The 12,307-nt window shown below is 47.4% G+C and overlaps 1 protein-coding gene across 1 annotated transcript in view; it reads right to left on the bottom strand.

Annotated features, from left to right (window-relative positions):
- Positions 1-217: 217 nt before the first annotated feature.
- The window catches only part of OTP (orthopedia homeobox), a 61,639-nt gene continuing 49,549 nt past the window's right edge, over positions 218-12,307 (bottom strand). The window contains exons 2-3 of the mRNA XM_036914226.2: positions 7,861-8,270; positions 218-2,262 (exon numbers count right to left, since the gene is read on the bottom strand). Coding sequence (XP_036770121.2) covers positions 1,732-2,262; positions 7,861-8,270 — 941 coding nt within the window. The 3' untranslated portion in view covers positions 218-1,731. The remainder of the gene's footprint in view (positions 2,263-7,860; positions 8,271-12,307) is intronic.

Genomic DNA, 12,307 nt, shown 5'->3' with positions numbered 1-12,307 from the left:
CATGGGGCCGGGCCTCCTAGACAGGCTGCTGTGTTGGTGGACGCGCCCCAAATGCGGCGATCCCACCAATTGAGATCAAATTGGGGACCTCCAGGACAAGCTCTCTTCCTCTCCCCTCCATGAGACCCCTCCTGCCATCCAAAGCACACCAAAACCCATCATTCTCCATATCACATACTGAAAATGATTTTATTTTATCCATTTACATTAAACTTGATATAAACTTGTCCGGAAAAGTCAAATAATATCCTTTATATTAGCTCAAACATTTATTAAGAAAACCAAATTCCATAAATAAGCACAGACAATAAGTTAAAACATATCACAAATTGACCAGTATTTAACAAGAATTCTTTATCTACACAAAACATCCTATTTCACATGTTTGTTTATTCTTCGAAAGCGTTTCTGTTCTCTGGGTTTGTATTTGACCAGCACATGCAGAAAGAGCTGATTGTGTTTCTCTGTACAAAGTTGCAGGGTTGTAGATGTCCTAGTGCACCCACCGGAGGCCAGCAGGGGACCGGGCGGTGGCCGGGGGGCACGAGAGACGACAGGACGACCACAAAACAACCAAGGGCACAGAGCAGCTAGGAGAGAGAAACGGAAAAGGAAGCAAACAAACCCCAGTCCTGAAGGATCCAGAAAAAGATGTGGCTTTTGCTTTTACAAAAGGAAATTTTTCTTACATTTATTCTTCCTTATAAAGACTTATCAAAATGGGTAAGATACCTCTTCATCACACGACTGCTTTAGTCTGCTCCAGCCCACCCTATCCACTGGCATGTTCCTCCTGAGAAGTCTTCCCTTAAATACCCTTACACAGTTGTGCTTAAAATAAGAGTAAGATAAAGTAAAAGCATTATTTTGCAAGCCAATAGAGGGCTGCATGGACGTGACTGGTGGACGGGGCAAGGGTAGGATGGTGGGAGAGGAGAGAAAGAGAGCAGTTCGGAGAAAAAAATACAAGGATAAATCAAATAATATTAGTTGGGCCCTCAGAAGAGACGGTTGGTAGCAGATGCTTGTCCTCCTTTAAGACAAAAATCCCTAACATTGTGCTGTCCCTTGAACACGTCTGTGTTTGACTTAGGTACACTGTATGTGTGTGCGCGTGTGTGTAGTGTCTGAGAGTGAGCGAGAGTGCAAGTGTGTGTGTGTTTCTGCCCACAAACCAGTCCATTGGTGTCTGATTTCAGATCCTGAGTCGACTCCCTGGTAAGTAAAATGGCGGGAAGAATGCTTTTTGCAGGGCGCAGGAGGAGGGGCGTGAGGTGCGGGGCCAGAAGGAACTGGAGGGGAAGCGGCGGGCTAAGGGGTGAGAGGCGTTGCGTTGGAGGTGTGGGAGGGAATGCCACCGGTCAGAGGCCGGGAAGAGGGCGCGAGCTCGATTAGGGCAGCGGAGGCCCAGGGATAGCGAGAAAGGGTGGGGTGAGGCGCTGGAGGTGGGGACCAGGGAGGAGCTGGGTGAGACGGAAAGAGGGGTTTGGGGGGGGGGGCAGGAGACCGGGGCGAGCGAAATCAGGCGGAGGGGAGGCCTCGCGGGCTGAGACCTGGCGTGAGCCCGAGCGAGTGGAGGGAAGAGGGAAGAACACAACGAGACGTGGCAGAGACCGGGCCGGGATGGGGCAGGGTGCCGGGCCGGGAGTGGGGACCCTGACGCGCGCCGGAGGGGCCTCGCGCCGGCCCTTGGGGCGGTGCCGGGGACAGAGCGGGCTGGGCGCGGCTGCATTAAGTGAAGCTCATGGAGACTGTGTGCTCTAGAGCCTTGCGGCGGAGGGAGGCGATGCTTGTGCCCCGCCACACGTCGCTGCTGTCCGGGGAGCTGCAAAGCTGGGGCGACCCAGAGACGTTGCTTGGGCCGGGAAGGGAAGCGGGCACCATGCCGGGGAAAGCGGGCTGGTAGAGGTGCGACTGCAGCCCCGCGCCGTTGGAGCCCGCCAGGCTGTTGGACAGGCCCATGGAGTTGGGCGGCGGCCCGGCCGCCAGGCTGCACTGGGACAGCGACTGAGCCATGGCTTGCTGCCTGCCCAGAGCCGGCGGTAATGGCAGCTGCGACACACCCGGCATGGCGGCCGCCGCCCAGCGGGTGTCGTTGGCGTGGAAAGAGCACAGGCTGTCGCCCATTGCGGCGGCGGCGGCGGCGGCGGCTGATGGGAACTGAGGCAGGCCTGGAGTGGGCAGCAGAGTTCCCGGTGCACGGAACACATTCGTGGTCTTCTTGCGCTTCTTCCACTTAGCGCGCCGGTTCTGAAACCAGACCTGGAGCGGGCGGGGCGGGAGACAAGGCGCTATTAGCTAGAGGGGACCAGGAGGGGCGGAGGCTTTAGCCTCATAAACCCGCAACCTATACACCCGCCCAGCCCCAGGCCGAACAACTGCCACTGGCCCGAAACTCCCCCACTCCTGGCCACCAACTCGAGTCAAGTGGCACCCATTGCAACCCACCAAGCGCCAACTCCCAAGGTCGTGGGTGATGGTGCCCTGGAGCGCTTACCCACAGTGCAAACATACCACCTTGTGCTGCCCTCACCACGCCCCTGCATGCCTACATATTCTGTGCACTGCTTAGGCGCACAGGTCTGCAGGCAGGCATATATCAAGGTTGGACCCACAGGTGTACAAATGAAGATAAACATGCGTATCCATGTGGCTTAATAGCATGCCTTATAACAGTGATGGGGTATGGAATTTTCAGAAACGTTGGAAATTTGAAAATTGACGAAGGGCGGTGGATGACAATAGCCAGTTTCAAAATCGAAAGACAAAGGAAAACTACTAACGCCAGGGATGACAGAACAGAGAAGCTGACATAAATGATCCTGTGGGAAAGTGAACGCCACTGAGCTACAGTGTTGTTCGGGTCGTCTCGGTGGCTTCTGATTTGTAGAGACTGGTGCTATTGCCACAAGTCTACATGTCTTATTCTTAAATCCCTTTAAAGGCACCTTTTATATGAGCTGTCCAGGTGTGCTGGAACCTGATTCCAGAGCCCTCAGTCCCAGGTCCTTCAAGGCTACTCTTTTGAGGAACTTACTGAGGATCCCAAAAACAAGGCCTCCAATTCCTTCAATGCCCCCGACCTTTCATCTATAAACTAAAAGCCAATTTTCTGACCATTATAAATTTAAGAAGGCCACGTTTAAAGATAACACTAGTTATGAACCAAATTTAAGTTTGTTTAGACAAATCAGATATCTTTAAAAAAAAAGTGTTTGATGAAATATACTCCAAATGAAAATAAACCTCCTTACTCCTTCTTCAACAGTGACCCTGTTATTTCAGACCTTACAATACAAATTTGCCTATGGATATAAAATTCACTACCACAAGGGAATGAAAGGTTCTTCTTAAAGGATATCAAGTAAGCTGCCTGGCAAGATAACTTCCTGTCTCCCCATATTTGAATGTGATCCTTTTTTTGAAGAAAATATAATTGTCAGCATGCCAACTTGGCAGCCTTGCTGCTTAACATCTAGTCAGTTAGAGGTTTACTGTGGTAAAGTATAAATGATGTGAGATGCAGCTCAGGTACTGATTGAGTTTCCTCTTAGAATGTGGCCAATACAGTTTGACCACCATATTTGTAGCCACAAGGTTATTCATCCGTTAATCCAAGCTATTTAGCGATGTTGATTCTACACTCTGAAGTATCACGAGAATGGACGTATCTTACCCCGTTCACGGTAAACCAGCTACGCACAGCCGTGTGTTCACATCCGTGTAAGTGGAGACCCTCTACGCTTATCAGTAGGAATAGCACTGCAATCTAGAATTCTGGTCCGCCTTTGGGCCGTGGCTTTTCTACCATGCCTGCGCCATCGCCCACCAGTTTATTTTTTCTCAGTTTCTACCCCATCCTTCACGTTTCTGCCTATCCCAGCATTCGGATTGGGTAAAGATTCCGGGTCCCTTCCCTGCTAAAGCCCCTAGAGCTGGTGGCGCCGCGGATTAATGAGGCAATAGGGCCCTTGATGGAGGCTGGGATCAATGAGGCCCGGCGCAGATTGAGCTGTTAGTCGCCCAGGCGGAGAGTAACCCGCAGAGCCAAGGAAAGCACAACAAGACCTACGGCCACAGGTCGCTTTGCATTACCCATCCAAGGCTGGATGGGGAAAGGGTCACCAGACGGACGTCTAGCCTGGGACGGTGTCTGTGTCCAAACTGTCCCCTCACCTCACACTCCGCATTCGGATACATTTTGAAAGATACCTAAAAAGACCGGTTCCTAACACCCCGCAAGGGTCAGTGAATCCCTAAATGTTTGAATGTTTGGGACAGGCAGCGGAAAAAGAGAAGCAGAAGGAAGGGGGAGGAGGCGGGGATTGCCCCGTAGAAGCCCGCCAGAAAGGTTTCGCAATCTCAGAGGTAGGCGGGAAAAAACAGCTGTTAAAAGAACTAAATATTATAGGAATAATAGAAAAATTGTGCCCAATTATTTTGAGGGTTAGCAGTCAAACGATGGCCACAACATCTTTTTATGTTTCATGGCTTACTGGTGTTGGGAAAAAAATTTGCATGGGGTCTGAACACCTCCGTTTCAAGCTATGATGCATATGTTTTTAAAATGTGAATGTTTCCACTTGAAAACCAGAGCATGACGGATTAAAATGCAGGCAAAACCTAAGGGAGATTTTGAGAATGCACAGATGACAACTCCAGAAAATATATTAACCAAAGCCGCAGGCCAACTTTGTACTCAGTTTGAAATGCAGCTCTTCTCAGAAAATGCTTAATACAACAGTGAGAATCTAATGGAGGTTGGAATTTAAAAATCCACTTTCATGATATCTGCTGTTACAGTAATATAGACATACTGTAAATGTATTTTAAAATATATAGCCCGTTTAATTCCCCACCTATAAATGGCTCAGAAATCAAGAAAGAAGGAAAATGAGAGAATATTACTTTTTTCCCTCCCAAAGCAAATGCTTTATGAAGATCTCATTGGAATCCAGCAAATGATTAATGTGAAGATTTGGGAGGAAATCTGGGGAGCTGTATTAAAGCCTAGATCTCAGGTTCATTTCGATCAGCCAGCCGTGAACTCTGGGCTGAATTCATTACACTTTAATAGTGCTGGGAGAGGAAGAAAATGCAATTTCTCATTCCATTAGAAAACTAGAAAATACTCTCAGCTTGTCCCCCTATTAAGATGTGGCAGGTGACAGGGCCATTCTGGGGGACACGGTCAATGGAATTACAGCACATTATTTTTGTTCGTATAAAATATTGAAAGGCAAGCTTGACTGTGCAGAAGTTATTTCACTGATTTGGTTTTTATGTAAATAAAATATTGAAAGTTAATTAATCCGTGCTAGAGACTAATGATTATGCTTATTATATTGCATTTGATCGCGTAATTTGCATGATTCTCGCATTGCTGCTTAATAAGCCATTCCAGGTTATAAATAATTCTGAAATTGGTTTCTAATAATGGCATGCTATAAAAGGAATGGTTTTATTACACTAGTCAGAAAAGGGGAGCAATATCAGAAATGGAATTGGCCTCCATGTGAGTAGAGTGCTTTAATAAATACTTAAAAGTATGATATATACCAGATATAGATAAAAATAAATATGTTGGATCATTTGGAATCAAAAAGCATCTTTAAAAACATGCAATTGAAATAAATTAAATGTTTAGCTCTTTGTTAATCAGTGCAGTGCCCACATACTGAAAAGAATGTCTGGCAATCTGTTAACTATAAAGAAAACTATGAAGTACTCATCATATAAGAACATAAACCAATTACTATTTAATTTGAATTTGGTCAAGGAGCAATGGTACAGTGAATTGAGAAGTAAATACATTTTCCATAAATTATTTTTGCATTACATTACATAATGTTAATCATTTTGAAATGTTAATTAAGAAGGTTATGTTGATCTGATTACTTTTTAAACTATGGAACATTATTTTTTAAAATATTGAAATTGCCATTCTATTAAAGTGTTCCTATCAGCAGCCTTCAAGCTATTATCTTTGGTTGAACATTATTCTAGGACAATTAAAGTACTTCATCTCTTTCTTCTTAATTATTCTTTTGTGTACTTTTTGAAAGTAACTGTTTCTATTACCTAGTTTGTATTTTATTTCATTTACAACTTTTTCTATTAAAAGAATCACTGCCATTAACCTTTGGAAGACCTAATAAAGTTTAATAGACCTCATTTTCTTTTTTCATAAAGTCAGTTGTCCAATTATATTTTATTTGTGATTCTAAGTTCTATTTTAATTTCTACTAATTACCATTGTGTCTAGGTTAAGCAACAGCATTTTATTCTTTAAAGCAAAAATTATTACATATAATTTTGTTTATAGTATTTCTTTCAAGGGACAAAAAAAGCAACTTTATGAAATTTGAACCTACAAGATTTGAACAAGCCAGTGTTATCATTAGCAGTAATGGAAGAGTTGAAATTACATATTTCTGTTAAAGTTTGAACTCAACTTCAGACATAAAAAGAAATTGGAGGTAAAAAAATCTAAATAGCATTAAAAATATATATCTGTACAATGTGATTAATACTCTTTAGGTGCTTAATTTCAATGGCCCGTGGTTCAGGGCTTCCATAGTTCATGAACAAGACCACCCAGGCTTATATTGGGTAAAAATGTTAATCTATGTTATACCCTGAATACTTTATTAGACCACTTTAAGTCCTCAAAGACATTTATTTGCTAACACTATTTTTCCAGGTTAGACAATCGGTACAATGCTGAATAGAACCAACACTGTGGTTATGGACACCCTGTCTCCTCTTAGATCACCTCTAAAGTAACTGAGATCTTTAAATTTAATTTGTGAAGCACCTAGTGCTGAGGATAACACCCTGGATAACAGACAGAAAATACCACGTCCAAGATAGGAAAGGAAGATTTTTCAGCACTCTGGATAGCTCAAGACTAAGTGTACATCTTGGAATTTCACCTCTAGCACCTGTCCATAAAATATTTGATGTTTTCATTCTTTTAAAAAGCAGGGGTAAGGGATCTGAGATTCATTAGGCTTACACCTTTATTCACAAATTTTCAGATAAGTTATAGGTGTGGTTTTCTGTTACATGTAATTTACAACTTAGGAGGTAGTTGGACGAGAACAAGGGGTCAGTAGTGACTTTGTCTACTACTTGTCAATCTTTCCTGCCGTAAGCCTCCTTTATTAAAATTGGGTATTTACAACAGAAAACCTTCATTTCCCCCCACCCCACAGTTCCCTTTGGGAAAAAAACAGAGCTCATAAGCTGTGGGGGATCACGCCAGCCATCTCCAGTAGACCACCTAAATTCAAAGCATTTGCAAACGTCAAAGCTAGGGGTATTTTTTCCTGAAAGCCGCGGGTGAGTGATATTCAGGAAAATTAAGCTACACCGTGAAACACAGGTGTAGCTCCCTGATTGTCTCCCTTTTTATGTTTCCATGTAATTGTTATATTCCCCCATTTATCAGGAAGCTTAGCACAAAGTCATTAGTGGGCAATGAAGTACTTGTCAATAATGCAAGCTGGAGTGGGGGTGCGTGCTCGGCTTTGAAGCCCGAGAGACATGGAGGCTGGGAGACGCAGAGGTTGCCTCCTCAGAAGGATAGAGGCGACCTAGCAGTCAGATAACTCTGGCTTCACTTTTCGTTGTTTCTGAGGGGATGTGGCTATACTGGCAGGAAATGGGAGCCCTGCCTGCCCATTGAGGGGTGGCGGTTGGGGCCAGTCTCCCGGGAAGGGGGCTAACTCCACCTGGGAAAGCTTAGGCAGCCGAAGCGCAGCCCAGGATCAGGGCGGGGAAAGAAAAGACCCCCTTTGCCTTTGCCCAAATGCTGCTCCCCCTCCTTTACCTCCCCGGCGCTCTTGCCCGGTGTACCTGCACTCGGGACTCTGTCAGCCCGATACGCAGCGCCAGTTCCTCGCGCATGAAGATGTCGGGGTAGTGAGTCTTAGCGAAGCTCCTCTCCAACTCGTTGAGCTGCGCCGGGGTGAAGCGCGTCCGGTGGCGCTTCTGCTTCTGTTGGCCCTGCTGCTGGCCGGCTTGGCTGGGGTTCGGGCCGCCTTGAGGCCCCGGCTGCTTGTCCGGGTCCTTTGCGCTCACCGCCAGCGAGGCCGGCGTAGAGCCCACTGTGGTGATGTCCTCCCCGGGCAGCAGAGTGGCTCCCTCGACTGGGTCGGAGTTGGGCGCTAGGTCTGCCGGATGGCCCCCAGGATCGGAGCCTCCCACGCCCAGCCTACACTTCACCGCCTCCCGGTGGCCCAGAAGCTCGGCGGCATCTTTCATACCTGAGAAGGCAAGGGAATCGCGGTCACTACTTTACTGGCGATGCCAGGAGAGATTGTTCTCTCCGCACGGTCCTCGGCTCCCTCCGCGCCAATTCCGCCCTGCGGAGGAAACTGCGGGGGTGCTCAGCTGGGTTCCCAGGATTTGGACAGCCAGCCTGGAATCCCATCTCCCGGCCCTTTCCCCTCTCCGCAGCCGGCTCCTGTAGTAAACAGTATACGCTTTCGTCTCTCCCACAATGAAACCCCTCCCAGTCCCGACAACGAAACCTTGGACTGCCTTGGAGTCCCTTTCATGAACTGCACCCTGGCGCCCCAGGAATCCGAAAGTATATCCCTCGACAATGTGGGGGAGTGCGGGGGGAGAAAAGAAAAGAAAGAAAAAAAGAAAATTAAATGTTTCCTTGGTTGCTGCCCCACCTGCATTTAGGAAGCCTGACGAACTCTCCCTTCGGCCCTCAGCAGATTCCTTCTCACTTTCAGAGACGAGTAAGTCTCCAAGCCTTCCACCCCCCGAAATCAACCCAAATCAGCTCCGCCTCCCCCTCAAATCAGAGAAAGTGTTTGGAAAATGGAGTCACATCCATCACCAAAGATTCCCAAACCGGAAACCCAGAGCCCAACAAACCAGACAGCATTAAGGAAACTCACGTAAAGTTTATAGACAGAACAGTGAATCAAACTTTAGAGAATCCGACTTTTCTTTCCTGAAAAATAAAAGGTGCGTTTCTCCCAGCCATTGGCAATGCCTAGTCCCTTGTAGGGGGAAATGCCTGTGAGGATGAATTTGGCTTTTCTCCATTCTCAGTGAGCACACAGCAAATCTGCTTCGATTGCAGCGGCTTCTTTTTCATGCCAGAGTTTTACAAATTCAGCCATACTTAGAAAAGGAGGAAGAGGGAGGTAGTGAAGAAAGAGAAAGAAGAAAGAATATAAGAAAGAAATCCCAAATCAAAGCAAACAGGAGAGAAAAAGAGAGAAAAACACCTCCAAACAAATATATCACGGGTGGATCGCTTTCAAAAAAAAGGTAATAGTAAGGGGAAGAGGGAAGAGAAAAAATGAAAACAAAAAGTAACATTTCCCAGCTCCTTTCTTGGACCTACATATCCATGGATTTTTTTTTTTTAAAGACGATGTTAAATCAAATTAAACTTTAATGCAGCACAATTACTTTTAAAGAAATTAGTCCATTTAGGGCGCATTAAGGTAAAATAAGGAGCAAATTGACAATTTCCTGCCCCAGCTTCTCCTGGTTGCCTCGGCGAGAGAGACGCGCACTCACCTAACCTGGCATCCAGGAGGTCGGCGTGAGACAGCATCGCGCACCGCTCCAGGGCGAAAGCTGTTCCCCCCCAAATTTTAGCGACTTTAAGTTATTTAAAATAGATATAAGCTATAAGCTATACGATATAGATATATATAGATCACCTAAATGAAAGAAAATTCGGTTTGTGGTTAAAAAGGGGGCTTCTTGCATTATAATGTCCTTTAGAGAGATGGGGAGGTGCTTAACAGTTGAATGAACCCGTGAGCAGCTCGGCGAGGGGACCAATCAGGAGGGCAGCCTGCAAATGTCAGCGCCCGGAGAGTCCCCCACTCCGCCCGCCCGCCCGCCCGCGCCCGCCCGGAGGCGGCGGCGGCGGCAGCCTTGGCGGCTCCAGGCCCTCGAAGCAGCTAAAGCGGCGCCGGCCGCCTCGGCCTCACTCTGGGTTTCTGGACCCGGCCTCCGTTAGTTCTTCCCTGCGATTTTCTCTAGGCACACCTTTCCTTCCTCTGGGGCCGCCTTGCTCGCCCCAAAAGCGCAGCTCTGTCTCTTTGAGCTATGATCTTTCTGGGCAGAGGCAGGGCAGAAAATAGAGCATGGCACTACCCCCGCGTGACCCGAGAGTCAACCCCCGCCAGCGCGCTCTGGGCGACACTGGCCTGCAGCTGGCTCGGGCCTGCCAATCTGCACCACAAGCTACACCGCGGCCTCTAGACCGCGCCTAAACTTCGCTGCCGCCCACCTGCGCGTAGAGTCTGGAAGCCCTGGATGGGACCCCAGGCCTACCGAAACCCAGCTCTGAAGGCCAACCCAGAGCGCAAAAATGAGTTGCCTTCCCTGGCGCTTCGAGGATCCCGCGGTTTCTTTCAGTGGCCCGTGCGTCGTGCGGATTCGTGCGCTTAGCACCCTTCCCTTCCGGCTTCCGCGCGACTCCCGTTCCTCCGCCCGGCCCGCCTTTGCATACTGGCCCCAAACCGGCTCTTTTGGTCAAAGTTTCTAAGTTCACCTCGGTTCCCAACTCCATTTAAGGCTGTAAATAAAGTTAAATGTTCTTTAGTTTCCTCTTGAATATGTTAAACTACTTGAACAATTTAAAGTGCTTTGCACAAGTGAAGCGAACCATCTCTAATGTTCTGATTTTTCAGAGCCAGCCAACAACAAAGTTTAGATTAGTAATATATTTCTAACCAGAGTAATTTTCAAGATCATTAGGCATTTATGTAATTAGTGCCAAATCTATAAGCTTTTATTACGATTATTAGAGTAAAATCAGTATAAATTTGTACTAATTTACTACTGTTTAGACTTGGCTGTCAAGCCCAGAGGTTCTTATTGTAAATGATAACTGAGGAAATTAAGTGCAAAATTCTGTACCATTTCTGATCTGCTCCTAAACAATCCGTTTCAATTGTATTTGTAGCAGAACATAATGCCCTTTTAAAGTTATTTGACTTGTATTTTTATTTGCAACACAGGAAAAATGTCCTCTACCCAAACACAGTGAAAACTGGTATTTATTACTCTCAGCTTGATTAACATTGATTTTTAATTCAAGGGTGATGCAATTAAGATTATTCATTTAGTGCAAATAAAACTTCCACAAAAGGGTGGCCCTATGAAGTCTGTTTTAAATAATACCAAGCAAATGGCTTTTTTTGTTCACCATCCAATTGACTTACACAAAACATTGGAAATGCTGCCTGAGAGCAGATGCGAGAGGAATTGTGTGTGTGTGTGTGTGTGTGTGTGTGTGTGTGTGTGTGTGTCCTTAGCTGTGTGACAGAGACGAGCAAGGAGACAAAGGAGGCGGAAAGGCGAACTCTGGGGCACTTTTGCTTTCTCTTCCTCTCCTGCAGCCCGTTCCCCTCCTCCCATGCACACACACGTGCGCGCGCGCACACACGTACACACACGTGTGACCACCAGGCATCAGTCACACAGATTCCTTCTGGGCTGCAGAGACCGCTTTCCAGGAAGCTCCAGGCCAGGCTGAGCTTCAGCGGCCGCCGCAGCTGCTGCCAACGTGGCCTATGTGGGACTGCGGCACCTGGACCACGGGCTGGGCTTGGGGGACCCGGGCGGCGGCGGTGACGTGTTTGGGAGCCTCGAGGGTGCTCGGCAAGTGCCTTGTGTTCTTTGGAGAAAGGCTTTGCTTGGGAGGAGAATATTTAAACCTAAAGCAAATAGAGATCCTTCAATAAAAGCTTCCCTTTCCCGCAAACAAAATCCCAAATCTAGAAGCCACAAAGCCGGCTGCGCTCTGGCAGAGGCAGGACAGCGGGCTGGGGCGGGACAGCGTGCGCCCTGTAAGTGGCTCGCACCTGGCCGCGGGTTCCCGAGCACTCGCAGGGGAGGTTGTGCCCGCCAGGGTGAGGTTTGCGAGGTATCTAAGATCCAAACGCAGGGGCAGGGGGGGAAATGTGTCAGAGGAAGAGACTGGGGGCCTGGCAGCGGCAGCCTGCTCCTCCAGAAGGGCAGGTCCACTGAGGCCTGCACTGTCTTGAGGGAGGGAGGAGAGGCCGCGACCTGGGGAGAGAAGAAGGATGTAGGGCCCTGAGTGTATACGTGTGTGCACACAAACGCTCCTGTCCTTTATCCCACAGCCACCCCCAGAACAGCCGCCGGCGGTGCAGCATCCTCCCCTACGCACTCGCTCGTACATTTTGTTTTGTGGTATCTTTCAGGTCGATAAATAAATGTGTAATAGTTAATGTGAAGACACATCATAGTAATAACAATGGGACAAAATCAAAGGATTATCCATCTCTGTTAG

The sequence above is a fragment of the Manis pentadactyla genome, chromosome 2 (assembly GCF_030020395.1).
Source record: "Manis pentadactyla isolate mManPen7 chromosome 2, mManPen7.hap1, whole genome shotgun sequence".
NCBI classification, from domain to species: domain Eukaryota; kingdom Metazoa; phylum Chordata; class Mammalia; order Pholidota; family Manidae; genus Manis; species Manis pentadactyla.
The sequence above is the reverse complement of the archived record's forward strand: the minus strand, read 5'-3'. Positions and strand labels throughout refer to the sequence as shown.